We start from the raw sequence: 20,012 nt of genomic DNA, 5'->3' as shown, positions 1-20,012 counted from the left end.
AAATTTCTCTACCCAGTATACATTGCTGGTTTATTTATTACATAGTCTTTTTGGTAAAAAAAAGCAAACAAAATTTTAATTTCCACTTCAATGTTATTAAGAATATTTATATTATTTATAAGCTAAACAGATCAATTTTAAATATTATATTTTAGAAGGCAAACGAAGGTAGTTTTTATTCTAGTACATTGTCTTCACATAAAATTATTTAACTAATGTATACAAATATTGTTTATCCTATTTTAAAAGAGTAAGTGCGGAGGTTCTTGTTTATTCTTCTCCACATGAAACTATCTTTAAGGGCAACTAGAATCATCTTTATATATTATTTAACGTTCAAAAGTGCTATTTGGATTTCTAAATGGAATAAATGATTTGACTTTGACTTTGAAAACAGAGGAGGGGAAAATGTTAAAAGGAATTTAGTATAGTGGGAAAATTTATAATGAGCGGTATGTGACTTAAACAATGAAGGCTATCGCTGACATCAAAATCTTTTATAATTGTATAACTTTTGTTATGATATGTGATACTTTGAGTTGTATTTTATTTGTCGAAATTATGATTTATCATGCACGAGCACCTACTATTGCGATATTTCTATTCAAACAAAAGCGTAAAACAAACCGGCAACGTCACATCTACTGGCGTCACTCAGAATGTATTACATACAAATTGTTTTTTGTAAATACGAATAAAAATTATTGTGACCTTGTCGGCTTGTTTTTAAATTTTGTAAATCGTTTATGATCCTCGAATCCTGATAATTCACCTATAGACAGGAAATACTAGTATGTTGACAACGAAACAAACGATAACCTGAACAATGACTCAAAAGCGTAACCTGAATTATACGAAACACAGGACCTGCAAATAAATATTTTTTGAAGACATTTTTGACGTGATAACGATGTGATATAATTCGATGGTGCTTCAACCCTTAATCCTAACCTGCGAGTTCTGTATCAAAGCAGTTTTTTTTATTTAGTAGCCTTATGTGCTTGACACACTCCATCTACTTATTGTGTAAAAGGCACGCACATTTCTTTACAGCGCAGAAAGTCTTTTAGTGCAAAGGGTTCAAACCTATACACATACGACAATAGAATTGGATGTTTATCCATAATATGTTATTAAATATTATAGGATAATCGAAAAGGTACAGAAGAATTTCCTGAAAACTTTTTGTAAAGTAGAACCCTACGAAGTTCTCAAAGAAGGCAATTACAATTTTGCTGTATTACAATTTTATTTGAAGGTAAGAAAAACGCATAATTGCAAGGAGTGACTAAGAGATTGCACGTTCCGGACAAATCCAGTATCAACAAGGTTCCATTTCCTGCTCGATCTCGCAGCTCAATAGTTTTCTCAACTCTTAGAAATATTTTTTGTTTTTAAATAGGATCTCTGTTTACTGGGATGTATAAAAATAACTTTTAATATTATATTATTTAATTACATTTTGGTTAAGTATATGTATGTTTAATAAACAATTAATAAATAGTGCAATAGCTGTGCCAATAATATGACTGCACAAAACCCACCTCATTAATTATGAAAATGCTATTGTGCTAAAAAATGTAGTATCAAAATATGATTTCATTTATTGTATATGCTCATTAATCCAGTCGTAGTATGCTGGTACATATGCAAATACGTCTGGGAAGCCTCGAGCACAAGGTATCCCCCAGGATACGATGCCCACTTGTTTTCCATTCCTCACTAGAGGTCCGCCAGAATCACCCTGAAATGTATTAAATACTGTATTCGGACGCCTTAGTGATTAAATAAAAGTATGCAATATTATGTTTACGCCTAAATTAAAGCTTAATAATACAGTACTTAAAGTGCTTCAAATTATATATAGATATCTTTGATCAATTGTATTTAACAAGAAGGTTTCCACAGAATATTTAACTTTAGTTGGCAAGTGTTTATTTGGCTGTAGAACTAGAAAAACTCTTCATCTCCGTGGCAAGTCTTAATGAAGATAGGCTCTATTATACTCTGATAGTTCTAACGAATAAGCCCGAATGTGCTGTTTTGAGACACTGGGTTCATGTACCGAGTGTCTCAAATCAACGTAGACTAATGAATTAAATATTTATATATTTTTAATAATTTTACTAACATAGTTATAAGTTTTACTATACTAACAACATATGGACAACATTGACAACATTGATCTGAAATAAATTATTTTATTTTATTTATTTATTTTATTTTATACCAGTCTACTTACATTACATGCTCCTTCCGATTCTCTAGTCAATGTGCACATTTGGGTTTTTTCAATGGGTGTAAGACCATTTGTCTGTGCCAGTTTCTGTGAGCATCGCTTATTGCTCATTACCGTAACAGTTAACACTTGAAGATTGTCCGGTACTGTTCTTTGGTTCTGAAAATATGTTGTTCACGATAAACCCTTTTGGTTCGTGCTTTTTTGCCGGATTTATTTATTAACACTTTGTTATCATAATATACAAAGTCATACACATAAAAAACAGGTTAGGTACATAATTTATAAGGCAACGGCATTTTGTTTACACAGAAAAATGTGATTGAAAAAGGTTTTTTTTCGGTTTTCTCAGCCGGGGTTCAAACTCTCGATGTTATGGTAGAATTGCCAAAGAAAGTACGACTAACACGACCAAGGTGTCTCATCCAACTAATCGAACAGTTTTTTTGTAAAAAAAAACAAAATTAAGTTAAAAATATTAAAAACAAAAAAAAAATCTTTCTCTAATTAACACAACTTTTTGTATATTGTTAAGCAAATATACGTATGTACTTACATCTGTGAAACCCCACCCTGTCAATACACACCTAGATCCAGGTCTAATTTTAGTTCTAGAAGCTAAAGTTATCGGTTTTACCAAGTCGTTGAAGTTAAATTCGCCTTTTATTTGACAGAGTGATATATCATTCTGGAGACGCTGAATGTCAAAATTCTCGTGAATTATAATTTGCTTTATCTCATAACGATCTCCTCCAGATGACAGTTTGTTTGTTCCCACCACTGCGGCTATCTGGTCTGTTTCTAGGCTAAATTAAAAAGAAATTAAAGGCATCAATATGTCATAAAAAAAATTGTTTCTTGTTATTTTAAATATAGTTACAATATGCGTAAAACAAAATATTACTTATTTGTAACTAAATAGCCATAATATATTATTTTTTCAGGAAATATAATCCAGTTTCATAATAACGGAAAATTACCGACAAGTAACTTAAATGAATACCTGCTGGGTGCTAGATCTCAACTGGTACATGGATGCGATGATAATCAGATTCGTTAGTGTTTACATGAGCTCCCACATTGTTATTCTGGAACTAATGTTAGAACATCTGTCCTATGCTTACGTACCCATTGGTGCAGTGTGCGGCGGTGAGAATCCAAGTTTCGCTTATAATAGAGCCAGCACAGAAGTGATCATCAGATCTGTCGGTTCTCCTTAACGACACTTGGTATGGAGCCAACGATTCGTAGGCATCCGTACCGCCAACAATTCTCGATTCCTGCGCATCACCTGTAGAAATTGTTTCAAATTTTTTCGAAATCCTTTTTAAAGTATTAAATGATGATGAATGAGATACATAATATATACTTGTAATTATGTTTTAAAGAGCAGTATTGGCCTAGTGGCTACATCATACGACTCTCATCCCCGAGGTCAAGGTTCGATCCCTGACTGTGCATCAATGACTTTGTCTATGCGCATTTTACATTTGCTCGAACGGGAAGTAAACATCGTGAGGGTTACTCCAAAAAAATCGAACAGAGGAATAATCACCAACTTGAGTATTAGATTGATAAATGATCACGAAACAGATACAGAAAATTTTTTTACAAAAAATTTACTCTCATCACTTTTTTCTTACGCGCCAAAATAAGTAAAACTACAAATATTACCTATACATACCATGAACAATCCATGATAAGACAAAAAGTTTTACGATATTCAAAAACATTGTTACACAATTTAAATATTTAAAGTTAAACTGCCAATATGTCCTAACCGATGCATATGCTATTGAGAAAGGGGATGTTCTCTGCATAAATACATATTTATACTGTATATATACATATATGTCTATTAAAATTTAATTTAATAAAAATAATCTTTTGTGAAGGAAATAATATTTAATATTATTTCCTTCACAAAAGATCAATTGTCGCACAATTTGCGTGCAATTCTCGCAATTAGTTGAACAGAAAACAAGAGAACATTTACATACTACGTTAGATTAAAGGAATACAAATAACATACAAATTATAAGGGATGTATTTAGAAGTTGAAGGAGATGAGCGTCTCCGCTGAGTTGAATAGGTACTATACCTATACTTGCTCGCCACTGTCCCAAAGTGCTGGAAGACCGCTTCGATACATCCGATCCCTCTCGTTCGGCTCTCGTTCGGATCTGGCCTACTATATATAGCCCAAGCTATATATAGTAGTAACCTCCTTGTTCACAAACATACTGAAATCCATTATTAAGTGCAAGCTGTTGAAGTATCTAGAAGGCCACCAGCTGATTATTAGTAATATGTCCGGCCCTAATAACTTTAGGCCAATTTATGTGCTACCTACTTGTAGTAAAATCTTTGAAAAATTTATATTAAATCAACTTGTAAGTAACATTTTAGCATAAACAAATTATTACATTATAACCAGTTCGCTTTTATCAAGGGTCGCTCGACAGGCGATGCCGGTGTTATAGAGAAAGAAGATGGGAAGAGATAAATTCAAGGAAATTAATATACTTACCTTTCAACGATCAGCCGAAAGGAGCATGTTAGGATTGAATCTGAGAAATAGGATTAAATGTACAACATTACGAAATAAAACAAACTGGTTTGCCGCCGGACATGGCGTTGGGTGGGGCACACATCAAGAGGAGGAGAGGAGGCCTATGTCCAACCTAACCTAACAAGCAAATGATTATTCCTAAATGTTAAAGTGTATTTTTTTAAATTCAAAATCAATGAAACTTATAATCTATTATAATTAAGATTGATGGATTTCTATAGGCCTTCAATAACACATACATATATATATATAAATAGCACTCCAGACACAATAAGAACTGAATTGAACATTGTTTTAAGTTAATTTCCATGATAAAGATATGTCATGACACCATACAACGTGAGTGCATTGTTAATCGACCGATTCGTGAAATGAACCAAACAATACCTGTCTTGTTTATTAGCCATTTGCCTACCATATCCATCATGAGGTCTCAGTACAAATCCCGGATAAAGCCAAAAAGCTATACGTCAAACATGAGTAAAAATGTCTAAGTGTTATTACCTACAAACATTAAGTAAAGGTAGAGTAGGTATTTCTCAGAGACATTTCTCATTAATTTTTTTTTATAGAACAGGGGGCAAATTGGCAGGAGGCTCACCTGATGTTAACTCATTATTATTAACACCGTCGTCTACTTCCTAGTACCAATATCGCTTTTAGTAACTGACTCGATAATTGGTTAATAATAAAATATTTATTTTCAGCCATGGCGATTTTCAATATAGTTCTTTAAGTCGGTTCCGCTGAATAGCAAACTTGAAATAATGTTTCATTTTTCTTCTGTAGATTAATATTATTGAAACTTTTAATATTGTTGTAAAAAACTTAACTCTCAATAAAAAAATCTCGTGTACACACGTAAGAAGCTTCTTTATGATATTATTTTTCTATAAAAGGATCTTTTGTATGTAATTTTACAGAAATTGGTTATAAGGTTAAAAGTTTAACAAAAGGCTGTTATTATCATAGACATGAATTCAAATAATACAATTATTTCATTTTAACTTATTACTAGTAGATAAGATTATAACAAAATTTAATTAATTGTATTAATTGAATATTATGAACTATTACTATCATTGTTATCGTTATTATATATTTTTGTTATTAATAGCTTCGAATCAACCGTGGTAACGTAAAAATGTGACAGTAAATTATTGTCCCATTTTTACTACACTTCAATAAAATAAATTTCAATAATTTTTCTATATGTTGGTTATGTTGATTTTTTTTATAGAAAAATAGCTATTTCTAATCTCCTTTGACAACAGATCATTAATGTCTTGATGGTTTTTTTATTTCATCTATTATTATTGGAGGTGGTTTAGGTATGTTAAGTTTTATTTCAGTGTATTTATCTTCTGTCACTTGGGGTGACATATTCTAATTCCTTTTCTTCCTGGATTTTACACGTATCCGTGTAAAATCCAAAGCATGGCAGACTAGTGTTAGGCTAATTAATTAGTCTAACACTAGTCTAAGCTAATCCTTGGGCAGTCCGCATCTTCAGTCCCAGGACCTGCTACAGCTACGCATTTCCTAGAGCTGCGGGCGATACAGGGCAGAAGGCGGGCATTCTGCGCCTCAAATAGGTTCGACCTGGTTCTTCCTAGGGAGGAAACTGATTATGACAGCGACCATCACCGAGTTGGCGAATTATTAGACCCTAGGTCATCCGAGGTCGACCACAGTGAGTCTCCATCGCGTTCGGTCTCAAGGTTGTTACCGAATTATGCTCTAACTTTAAAGTTCAAATTTATTTTATGTACTTGTTAAATAAGCGTTTAATTTCTTTCTACACAGTCTTGAAATTTCAATATAAATGTTTCAATAATCACCGATACTAATTATGTTTTTTTAACGTAATTTCCGTGCTTATCAAAAATTAGGTTTTTTGGTAATTTATTCACATAAATAAGAAATATTACATCGGGAGCAGGACTGCAGTAAAAATGTTTCTTCATTTTGGAATATTACTTCTTTTGTCTCAAGGACTCTTTGGTAAGATAAACTTTTTTATAAACAATATTGTACATATTTCAACAGGTAACAGTTGACAACAGGCACAGACGTGTAGTGATGTAAACTGTGTAGGATAGTGATGATGTTCAAGAGCTTGTGAATTCACACAATGAGAAGGTCACAAATGATAAGCTCATATCAGCGTGAACAAGAGGAAGAAATTGATAATCATGATTCTTTGGATCCAGTTCAATTGGAAGATCAAATGACAGTTGGAAACTTGACAGAAGCCCTCAGTTCGATTGAAAAAGGATTAACAATTTTGGAAAGCATAGACTCCAATGAAGAGCGCATTTTTGTTACAAAACATGGAATTAAAAAATTACTAGGATGCTACGAGGAGATATACGGGAGAAGAAAACGACTTTGTGATTAGAATTTGTGATTATTTATGAATCCTTCTACATCAAACTAACTTCAGATTGCGTTTATACACTATATTAATATAGTTTGTCATATTATCTAGAATGAGATACTATTTATTTTATTATTTTTTTGTTTTATTTAATCTCCAGTCCCAATTAAACATACTTTGTATGTCTTTATATGCAAATTTGTACCCCGACTTACGCGAATTCGACTTACGCGGATAGCGCTCAGTCCCACCTATCGCGTAAGTCCGGGGTATTACTGTACTTCGAAACTATAAGTAATAACGAGTGCACTAAAAAATTGCATAAACGAGTGGCTTATCGGGCGGGTTTGCCATTGAATAATGGACAACTCTGCGGTAAGCGCCCGAACAACAAAGGCACATGCCATGTAAGTTACAATAAAGTTGTGATGAAAATGCTGTGCCTCTAGTGAAAAGGGGTACAAGTCTGATTTTGGCCAAATTGAGTTATATATACAAAAATTTTTAGAATAAAAAGTTGCGTCTTTTGGTGTAAACTGATTCAAGTTAGCTCTTAAAATAACGAAGTTAGATTTGTACCAAATGGTACAACTGGCATTAAATTATCATGACATGGTGGGTACATGTCAACATGTGTTCTTATCAACAAAAACTTCGTTCTTTTTTTTTGTGAAATAAGATCTTAATAAAGTTGTATTTTGCATTTTCACATTTTCTGTGTGTGTAACGAGATAAATTTATTTACTTCCTTTGAAAATGCTTGGTGTTTAAAGATAAACGTTTATTTAAATCGGTATACACCAGTAAAATTAAAAGGTTCGGAGATTAAATGGACTTGAATTCTTATTCACGACTAAAAATTAAATACAATCTAATACAAGTCGACTTATACCGCGTGAATTGCACAAGATTTACGTGAAAATAGCTACAAGAAAATAGCTACGTTTGAGGTGCAAGGGGACTGTGCGGGCGGGTGGTGGCCCCGCGCATGCCCGCGATGTTAAGACCACAAAAAAGTTTTTACCACCTCATTTATGTCTCACAGACATGTATAATGCATATCGGGATGTCACCGAAAATCCAGTGTCACAAACCATATATAACTGGGTTTTTAAAGGACAAAATCTTTCCTTTAAAAAGCCATACGTAGACACTTGTGTTAAGTGCGACACTCTTGAAATGCAAATTAAATTTAGTGAAGGTGAACAAAAGCTGGCTAATGAAAGTCTCAAAGCAGAACATTTAAAAAGAGCAGAAACTATTTATGACAGGTAAGCTATGGACAGAGCACTTTCACTTGAGAAATCTGACACCATTGCTGCTTCATTCGATTTGCAGCAATGTTTACCTACACCATATCTAAAGTCAGGTGCTGCGTTTTATAAGCGACAACTCTGGACTTAATCTGACAATAAGGAACTGTACCACCAATAAACCGTATTGTTTTATGTGGCATGAGGGTATTGGTGGCAGAGGAGCTAATCAAATAGCATCCTGTGTATACAATTACATACTTAATTACGTTCCTGATGGAATAAAGCATTTAATTTTTTATTCGGATTCGTGTTCCGGACAAAACAAGAACATGCACAAGGTGTGCATGTTTTTACTTGCTGTCCGCAACCATCCCAGTGTTGAAACTATAACACATAACTTTTTTGTGCCTGGCCATACCCATATGGACTGTGATGTAGACCATGCACTAATAGAAAAAGCAAAAAAAAAACGCAAATGGACATACATCACCCACGAGATTGGTACCAACTCGTTTGGACATGCGGAAAAAAGCAATATTTTACCGTTATTGAAATGGAAACTGAACAGTTTTTAGATTTTGCAAGTCTCCTTAAAGGTCCGCTGATACAAAAAAAAGTCGATGAAGATAAAAACAAATTCAGCATTTCAGAGACTGCCATCTTTCGATACAATCGAGAAGGATTTCCTAAATTCCAATACCAGGGTTATGAAAGCGAACACTGGAATACTGTAAGCCTTCTTAGAAGACGGGGGAAGTCTCCAATGCCATGTTGTGTTTTTAAGACTGCAAACATTGCGCGTTGTTATGACGGCCCGATACCAATATCGAAAGAGTCTCTCATTAACCCAAGCGTGAGATCCTTTTACGTAAATTTATTGACTTCTGATGATGTAATTGACTCTCATCCTTTGGAACCTGTTGACAATACCTTGGAATAGACACAAATTCCGGAGCTTTGTATCGTTCATTTTGTTTTTTCGAATTTAAATGATAGCTGAAGGAGAGCTTCCTTCTTCTTCTTTTTTGTAATTTTTAATTTTTGTAATAAAACTTAAATAAATATGGATTTTTTATTTCAAAAACTTGTCATACATTTTGGATACAACTACAAAAAGAGTTTTGCATAAGTCTTTTTATATCAGGTAACACATAAGTTACATTTTGTGGAAAAGGCTACACGTTGTATTTTTTATTAATAGAGTGGAAATGTGGATACTGAAGAAAAGATATGCATTGGGTAAGTAGTTTTCATTTTAAGTGTTTATTTATATCTTGTTAATTAAAAAAGTTACATTAAAGTCAATTCAAATGCATATCCTTTTTCACATGAAGAAAACTACGTGAACCAAGGTACAATTTAAGTTATATCCACTAAAGGTTTTTTTTTGGTCTGGGTACAAGTCATTATCTTTTAAAATATTAATTTTAGGCAAAAATAAATATTATTATATGAAAGAGCGTATATTTTATACTATAAATGCATATAACAGTAATTCATCTATCAACTAGTTAAAGTACAGCGAACGATAATGTGGGTTAATTTGGGCGCGCCAACAGTTTTTCTCGTCTCCTGTAAAGTTGCGTTATTCAACTTATACCCCTTTTCACTAGAGGCACAGAATGACTCTGTGGATATAGTGGATATCCATAGAGACGTTTATGCCAAGTCATTTAGAAACCTTGCCGTGTGTGATCTGGTCTGGGGCCTTCATAAGTTCTCATGATATTTTCATTCATATTCTTTCTCCAATCAAAAGATCAAAAGCATTTAAAAATATTATTTTTCATAATATTGTTAATTTCAACGTATTTTTTGAAATACGTTGAAATTAACAATTATTAAATTAATGCATTAATTATATTATTTGGTGTTAAAAGAGTGTGAAGAAAAAGGATCGGAATTTTATTATCTTATTCTAGGAATAGAAGACCAATCAAATTCACGATCGTTGTTATACTTTAATTAAATTTGTCGCACAGGGTGATTCCGGTGGACCACTCGTTTTTGAAGAGGGCGACAAATTTAGTAAAGTGAGCAAAATAAAGTGATCAAATTCAAAAATATTCGACATTGTAACATATTATGATCGAAATAAACATCACTTCAATTAAAATTATATTTTATTCTACTCCAAATATTCTTGATACAATTATGTCTAACATATTATTTATATATAACAGATACAAAAGTACAAAAGAGCCCCTACGAGCATAGCCCAGTCAAGTCTTTTTGGTTGGTTTAACCTTGGCATCTGGTCCAGGTAGATATTGTACTTGTACAAATTTCTCGGCCTTCTTGCGAACGCGGCTATATGCTTACGGAAAGACATGCCGCTGTCGAGCGAATTGAAAATGGCCGTTAAACGTTAAGCTAAATCCATGGTGTATCGACGAAAACGTGAAATTGAAATAAATCGGAGCTTCCTAATCCAAAGTTTTATCAATTATATTGTATATAATTTATCTAATCAATCTTAAAAACCAATTGTAATTATGAAAGCATGTTCTGAAGGAAGACGTGTTCATTTTGCGTGTATGATTTTTGATGCGGTGACCAAAGCCCCTTCACATCTCACCTCCACCAGTCGCCCAAGAATTAGGTGATAAACCTAATTCTATTTTCGACTATACGTCATCATACTGACATTTGACATTGACATTATTAGGTCTTAACAGTTCTGAAACAGATAAAGAATTTTTTGTGCGTGGCAGTAACTAACCAGTCTTAGTTTATTATTATATTCTTTACTTATTCGTAATGCTGCGAGCAGTGTTGGACTAGTGGCTTCAGCGTGCGTAAGTCGTAGGTTCGATCCCCGGCTGTGCACTTTTCTTTCTATGTGCTTATTTAACATGGCACCAGATGGAAAAAAGGTTCATGAAATAGATTCAGAAAACTGAGGCCAAGAGCTAAAGAGGTGGTAGTGCCACTGATTTATTTTATTTACTTATTTGTTATATGGATTGTCTTCGGTTTATAAATGATACAGACCATTTTGTCCTATTTTTTATTCACGCACATTTCCCGACACATAGCCCCTATATCAAGCCTCTCTAATGTATCGTTTGTCTATGAAACCTTTGATCTAGTGTGTGCCATCTATTCAAATGATAAAATTTTAAAATTTTTATCACTTTTTGCATTTAAAGGCACATTAAGTTAACATTTTCATACCAAATAGTTATTTAATTACAATAACTCTTACATAATTATTTTCAGTTAAATTCAAATGATAAATAGAAATCTTCATTACATAAAAAGTGTTAATTTCATGAGTGAGATAGTTTTGCAAATTATCTACAGGAGAATGATGAAACATTTGGTTTGCGATCCAGCGCCACCGATATTGAAAATAGCCATTGCATAACCTGGCTACAAATAATTATTTAGTCAGTAATTAAAATCGATATTGGTACTAGAGTAAACGACGGCGTTTTTGATATATATTTATACTTAAAGTTTACACCGCTACGTAGAATATCGGAAGTCTGCACAACGTGGCGCTTCAGCGCTTACGGCACACGAAGTAGTTATCACCAGGGCACTGTCGGAGACGCCAACCCTTTTAAGTAAATAAAGTCCATTTTTAGGAAAAGGCTCTTGACAATCTAGCTTCTCAGCCTGATAGGCTACTATGTGTGCACATAAAAAAAAGTTAGTTCTGTGGGAGTCAGTTCTGCAGTCATTTATTTGTGTGTTACCACCACAAAAACTAAATATTACTCAGACCAGGTGTTCATAAGTTATTTTTATTACACGGCAAGGCACTTTATGCCGCGCACCACCACTTTGTAGAACCAGCTGTCCACTGAAATATTTCCGAACCAATTGGACTAAGGGTTCCTCAAGAAAAGATCGTACCAACCTGAGCGTTCATAAGCAGCAGTATCTCAGCAGAGCCTCCTGCCGGTTCGCCTCCTGCTATATCAAAAAAATAGTTATTATGTTCACAATGATTATACTTTTAAATCGATCGATTATTCGACCTATTGATCTCAATGAAGATCTACAATGGTGACTAATATCTAAGCTGGTGATATCTTTCTAACATAAAGTGAAATGATGACAGAGCGATGTTCCACTACCAAATTAACTTCAGATTGTTGAAGTAAATGCAATATCCGTTAAAGAATGCAAGATAAAGTATAAATTATTCAAACAGCCGATTTTGCGTTCAAATCTTTGCACACGCGCGCCACCGCGAGAGGGAAGCTGTCAGGTAATAGTAATTACACAACGTTCTTCGCTCTTCTATTCATATGTTAACAATTTATGTTGTCTAAATTATTGACATAAGTCTGGGAGTTTTTCATGTGATAGCTTGCCACACCTCATCATAGCCACCGTCATGAATAGAATTCAGGCTTGAACGGCAGCATTTTGAATGTCAGACTGTTTTGAGTCAAGGCAACGCATTCGTAGAGCTATATCTGCCGACTTTAGAATTTCTAAGTAATGCTGTTAATAAGTGATATTTACGAAGCCTTTATCGTTTTTGACTTATAAAAGTAAAAGTAAAATAGAAATATTAGTATAATTAGTATTATGTTACCAAAATATACGTGCTGTTAAATATAATGAAAATATCCAATATATTATTTGAGTTTTTGACGACCACACTTTCACAGGGAGATTCCGGCGGTCCTTTAGTAAATAATGGAACTCTTGCTGCTCTGGTTTCCTGGGGGACAAGAAGCTGTGGTCACAGCAGAGTGCATCCCGATGTCAACACTAGAATCTACTCTTTCATTGATTGGATAAAAGATACGATGAGCAAGAATTAAAATGAATAAATATTTGCATTGATTACATACGTCTTTTAGTTCCCAACATATTTAATAAGATTGACTAAATCTAGTTCAGCTTAAGCCCAACAAGACAGAAGTTTGTCCATTGTCGTTACTTCTCTTGTAGATGATACTCTTCTTAAAGGCCCAGATATATCGGTTCGAATCGACGACCAATCCCTTTCCGAGCGGTTTGATCCCTTGGCGTAGAGATATGGGTTTCCAAGGCTTCGCAGTGGTTTGAAAAGCCATATTATTTGTAAATTTATATCTAAAATGGGATCATATCACGAGATTTAACACTACGGCTTCAAGCTATCCCACCCAATCTCTGTAACTTTGAATAGGAGTTATCCATATTTTTGTAGGCAATTTATATGTAGTTATCTTTATTAAGAAGGTAAGTGTTTTTTTTTTTGTTATAAACAGAAAGTATAATTATAATCAATAAAGAAAATCATCTACTACGAAGGAGTTAGCCTTCCGAAACGCCTAGACCTGTAAAGTTTCGACATATTTCGACAGAAACGCCTCAAAAGTAACACTGCTCCTGATAATTCACGTAGCGTTTGGTTCCAAAAATATGAATCGTACTTAAAAATGCGCGCTATTATACATAACGTATAAATCAACATGTCTTTTTTAATTTTCGTAACAAATTTGAAAATTACCTATTAATTAAAAAAATGTTAGAATGCTGGTATTTGCTTCCCATTTTGAAATTAGATTTTGGCATCGTAAATTTATCTAATGAATGCAACATGTATTGGTAATTTTTATCGACGTAGCTTGTGGGCATCCCGTGGGTGTGCTCTAATCGGTCATTATCTCACCTAAATGTGCAATTGTTAATGTTTTTAAAAATAAAGGGGGAATGTTGTATTTTTTTTAATTTTTCATTTAATGAAATATACTTTTATTTCGATTGATATTTTATTTAATCAGATGTTTTGAATTATTCAATAATTCATTTCATTTTGCTCTGTATCCAATCGTAGAAACCATGGACTGAAGCAAATACATCAGGATAGTCTTTAGCACAGGGAACGCCAAAGGACACGACTCCTATTTGAAGAGTTTTGTTCTTATCGTCCTGAAAGACAAGAGGACCACCGGAATCGCCCTGCATGAGAGATAATAACATTTAAAGGTATTGATTTACAGGAATGTATTATTTTGTTGATGCACACTTATTGATATTCTTAATCATGACAATAATCCAGAAGTGTGTGATTGTAGGTTTTGACCCCAGATCGAAAAATTTGCTCATTTCTAAAAACAACATATAAAAATAGGTGTGTAGATCTTCTTTCAGTCTTCTTTTCCAACAAGATAAAACTTCATAATTCTATGTTTTAACTTCACCGTATGAGCAAGTATTAAATGCAATCAAAGAAATTTTGAACTTTTGATACATTCACAATTCAGGCACTATGATTGATGTGACATTATTTTTAAAACCATCATCAATTAAAAATGTTGTAGCACATTTGATTACTTACATGGCATGCACCTTTGTTGTTCGGGCGCTTAACGCAGAGTTGTCCGGCGTCTATGGGCACTAAATTCGGGTAAGGTAATTTTTTAGAGCATTCTTCATTGCTTATTGTTTCGAACTCCAACATTTGAAGATTATTTGGTACAGTTCTACGTTTCTGTAATAAAATGCGCACGGGCAATTCCTTTAAGTTCGAGTCTATGTAAAATCAGTGAAGTGAATTAAGTCATCATTGGAGTGTTTTATTTCCTACCCTAAGAACTACACAATATTATTGTGTTTCAAGTCAATTTAAGTGAATATAAAATTGACGACTTTAAAATTATTAGACCTCTCGTGAATGTTATTTTGTTACTAATTTATCCAAGTGATAACTTATATGTAAACCGCTTCGTTACAGCTCCAGAATGCACACATTTTTTGTCACATTATCTTCAACTGTTACATTGCATTAATTAATTACATAGTAATTAACAACAAAATTAATTTTTGTACGTGAGTAGTTAAGAGTAAAGATAAAATCCTCTATTATTAAAAGCACCCAGATGACTCAAGAACAGTACACTAATATTTTTCTTAAAACATTTAATTAATTAAATATATTAATCTACTCACATAGTGTACGTATCCCCAGCCAGTCAAGAGACATTTCTTTCCAATGGGTGCCATTTCTTTTAATAACTCAATGGGTTGAACCTTATCACTGTATTTGATTTTGCCTTCGATCTGTATGAGGGCTATGTTATTTTTATCTCCTGAGGGATCAATTTCTTAATCTTGTATCGGTCGCCACCTTTATCGATAGTGTGAGTGCCAACGACTATTGACATTTCTTTCATGTTTTTCCTAAAAGTTTTGTAAATCAGTAAACGAATTAAATTAAATTTTGTAATCAATAACTATTATTAAGGTCATTTTATGATTTCCTGCAAACCAGACTTAGGTGCAACACGACTAACATATTATATATATATATATAGACTATATATATATATATATATATATATATATATATATATATATATATATATTATGTTAACTCATGCAATTAACTAATAAATTAATAGAAACTAATAATATACTCACTGATAAACGCAATGAGCGGCTGTTAACACGTACTCTTCGTTTAAAATAGACCCTCCGCAACTGTGCCATTCTTGGCTTCCTCTATGACCACGAATTGAAACTTGGTAGTTAGCCATGCCTGGAGGGGCATCTTTGCCACCTATAATTCGGCTGTCTCCATCTATAGCTTCGGAAACATGCACTTCGCCTGTGAAAGAATTATATTTTATTCGGCTACGATTCGTGCGCGTAGGTTTAATATTCTATGCACGTAGAACGGCATAACAAAGTAGCAAAATAAAGAATTAATTGAATCCAAATGATGTTGCATATAGTGTGAAATTGAATAATTCTCATAGAGATTAAAATTCTTTGAAAATAGTAACATCATCAGTTTCAAAATAAATTAAAAATAGCTCTTTTTGCTTGTTATTTAACCAAAAAAATAAACATGTTTGACTCTTACTTGTTGTTCGAGTCGTGTATAGTTTTACGATGGATACAGCATCGTAAAACTATATAGAATTGGGTATAATAATAAAAAAAAAGAAGAAATTTATCTTACCAAGGAGTCCATGGGTCAGAAGAAGTAATATTCCAAAATGTAGAAACATTTTCCTTGGAGTCCTGTCCTTGCTTTGAAATTTCTCATTTTCTACAGAATATTTATACTAAAAATCTACATAATTAAATGGAAAAATATGTAAAAATGGTATTCGTGTTTTATGATATAGATAAATATTATTGAATTGTATGTGTGTTAGCCGAACATTAATTCATACATTGTGGTAGTTGATGCTGCTGGTATTTTAACGTCGAAGTCGCACGCCAGCCTTATCCTTTGGGCTATGGGTGAAGAGCTCCAGGTTGTGATGGAGATCGTCGTTCCTCACGAAAAATGCGGTCATTCTCGTCATTATCGTCATCATGTCGGTCGCGGTTCTCATGAATCTCGACTGCAGGCACTCGCGGTTCCCAGGACTTGATAAGGAGAGCTCACTTCGAGTTTGGTCTTCTCAGTAAACGTAACCCGCCCATTGTGAATTACTTTGAATGGAGCACCTAGGGATGTACGACTGCACCCATCCAACAGTGTGCCCTGCTAGTAAACTGGCTGCTAGGAAATAGTCCCCGAGGTAATGCCTGCTACAGCTACACACAATTACGAGAAGGAAGCTTGCGAGGCGACCGAAATTTCCAGCACAAAGCGATAACAGTTAGGACATCATTTGGCATCGATGGTTATAAGCCGCAGGAAAACCTGCTTAATCACTTTACTCTTGATACGCGATGTTATGTGTGACAGGGGCACGAGTTCGAGACCACCCAAACCAATCGAAGCAATGTAGAGAGCAGCTCGTCTGCATTGTAGCTTTTAAATATAAAGTCGTCTCTCGTACATAATAGGTTCGTTACGTATGGTAGGTTACTTGAGCAATTTATGTAGAGATATTTTAAAAACTATCAATAATTATATAATAAAAAGTGATTGTGTAGTTTAAATAAGTAAAGAGAAAAACCACACGTTTTAGAAATATCAGTCATTTATAAAATATAATTATTAACATAGATGTTAATTTTCTCTTTTTTTCTTTTTTACCAAAACCTCATGAATAATAATTAGGTATCTTTCTTGTAATTAGTTAATGTTTAATTATTATTCATTGTGCGTATTAATTACATAGCCTTGAAGTAGTTTCTTGATAGCCATAATTTGTTTTTAATATTTTTTGTTTTTATAATGAATTTATTTTAAAATTGTTTTATTTTTTCACTGGTACCTAAGGAGGACGCGACGATCCTATAGGTTAGTGTATTGTGTAACTAAGCAACATATGTCAGTATTATATTACAAAAAGGTTTTCTTTCCCGGACGAATGTATGGGGTAGAACGACTTTAAATATCGGCACTTTTCACAAGGACAAAAACTGTTGGTTTTCTTATTCCAAACAACTTTGTAAACAATTAAACTTCTTGATTATGATAATGAGATCAGTCATTTTGGGTTTTATATCATATAATAAGCTGTAAAAAGTCAAGTGACGTGTAGCAGTGGGGTATACTGGACTAAACTGGTTTTCAGGCTATATAAGCACGGCGCGCTGTATGGTCGGGCGGACTTCTTCGACGCTCGCATTAGATGTAGGACGTTACTATTGTTGTTGAATTTGTGGTTATTCGTTGTGTAATCTAATTTGGTTATGTTTAGTCATTTTATTTGTTAATTTCTTACTATATAGATAAGCAACGGACCCAGTATAGACCGTTGAGGTACACCGGATGTCACATTTATAAATGCTCTTATGTCCACCCGTTACTACCGCCTGCCTTCTATTAGTTACAAGCGATTTGATCCATCCGTATAGATCCCCACGAATTCCTAGCGCTAATAGCTTATGGAGGAGAATGACATGATCGACCCGATTGGAAGCTATTTCTTTCATGGTTTCATCAATTTGTTGTCCTTCGTCCATTCCCTTTAATATTTACTCGGTAAAACCGTCAGGTTGAACGAATTTTGGTAAAACTATGCTGCTGATGTGGTAGTTTTCTTTGGATAAGAGGACTTAACGTTTTATTAACTAATTTGTTATTTTTAATATTCTTAACCTAATTTACGATTAGTTGGATGGAACATTTTTGTCGCGGACCGCACATTGACCGTGTTAGTCGTACTTTCATTGACTGCTAAGCACTTATGAAAAAACATATTTTCAGAAATAGAGAATCAGAAGGTGCATGTAATGTAAGTACACTAGGACGTATAATACAGTCTATCTTTATTAAGACTTGCCACGCACTCACGAAGATTAAGTGTTTTTAGTTCTATAGTCAAATCAATACTTATCACATCATCTCTAAGACCCAAGATGGTTTACCTTCTTGTAAAATAAGATTGATCTTTGTTCATTCTTTAACACAGATACAATTTGAAGCGCGGCTGTATTGTTACTTATTGATATGTCATATCTACAAGCGGAACAAGGCATCTATTAACTTTCATTATTAATTTGTCATTCCGATTACACCTCTGTATAAGTAAACAATTTATTTTAATTTATAAACGTTTTTTCTTAACATAAGTTATTCTTAACTTTCCTTTTATCCGGCCATATCATTGGTCTTGGAGCACGATTCAGGATTTACATTTAAATAGATAGGATTTAATTCTATAAATCAAGGTCAAAGATTTTGTAAAGGAGTGTGTCGTGATTCCAGGTTTTTTGAAAAAACCAAAGTAGCGGACCTTATTAAAAAGCGCCGCAGTTACACTGGTCAATTTGTAAGGCTCGGGAAGATGAGTAATTAAACAAATGAATATTCGCATAATAACGACTCTATATTTCAATAAATTTTCCTTAAATACTAGATACAGATCTGCAGAATATAGATTATGTAGAGGTGACATCACAACTCCCATCCAACAGAAAAAAATGTATATAAAATTATATTTAGATAATCATCACTTTTTACCGATCGCGTTATCATGACAAATTTATTTGGTTGTAAAATACCCATTAAATGCGTTAAAACACACGCGCAACCCTATTCTTAGACCGAATTTAGGTCTTCACAGGCACAGGATCACGACGTATATCTTACCGGCTGCGACAGTCAAAGCACGACGGTATTTAAAAGTTTTTTTTTTTATAAAAAACTTTAGTAGCCAATTAAAAATAATTCGAGTGTTATTTTAAACGGTAGACGATGCTAGACCTTATTTCAACCGTGGTCGATGTTTAACAAAGACTTAACAGTATTACATTATTACAAGTAAAAATCCTTACTTATGATGAAATAAACAAAACAAAACAAAAAGTTCTAGGTTTATGTGTGACACTGTAAATTAATAATATCGGGAGCTGCACAAATATGATGGTTGCTATTTGACGTCCGGATAAGAAAATCATTTATTAATATATTTAAATATAATTATCAATTATATTATAGACAAGTGGAGTTGAGAAAATTATTTTTTTGGCATTTGCATGATTTTGCTTTTGATTCGATTCGGGTTCATGTAGTACTTTCATCGAATTTAAATAAGTTACAGGTACCGGCAAACTTCTTGAGCATTAAACAAGGGAGTGGGGGAAAGTTTGCGCATCGTATCGCAGCGCGGGACAAACGTCAACTGATTTCCCAATCACGTGACGCGCCCTCTCCCAATGATACCTAAAAATTGTTTCTGCGCAGGTAACATTTGTTTA

General features: G+C 33.6%; 1 protein-coding gene and 1 pseudogene across 1 annotated transcript; both read right to left on the bottom strand.

The window, feature by feature from the left end:
• Positions 1 to 1,434: 1,434 nt before the first annotated feature.
• Positions 1,435 to 4,055, bottom strand: LOC123690107 (chymotrypsin-1-like). Its single transcript, XM_045632949.1, has 5 exons — positions 3,924 to 4,055; positions 3,368 to 3,530; positions 2,796 to 3,045; positions 2,243 to 2,398; positions 1,435 to 1,744 (listed from the first exon to the last, which is right to left on the bottom strand). The coding sequence occupies exons 1-5, from the start codon at positions 3,970 to 3,972 to the stop codon at positions 1,604 to 1,606; spliced, it is 759 nt and encodes a 252-aa protein (XP_045488905.1). The 5' UTR covers positions 3,973 to 4,055; the 3' UTR covers positions 1,435 to 1,603.
• A 7,772-nt stretch (positions 4,056 to 11,827) lies between these two features.
• On the bottom strand, positions 11,828 to 16,474 carry LOC123690108 (annotated as a pseudogene).
• Positions 16,475 to 20,012: the final 3,538 nt, after the last annotated feature.

This window comes from Pieris rapae, chromosome 2, assembly GCF_905147795.1.
Source record: "Pieris rapae chromosome 2, ilPieRapa1.1, whole genome shotgun sequence".
Taxonomy (NCBI): Eukaryota; Metazoa; Arthropoda; class Insecta; order Lepidoptera; family Pieridae; genus Pieris; species Pieris rapae.
This window is presented reverse-complemented; position numbering and strand designations above follow the sequence as displayed.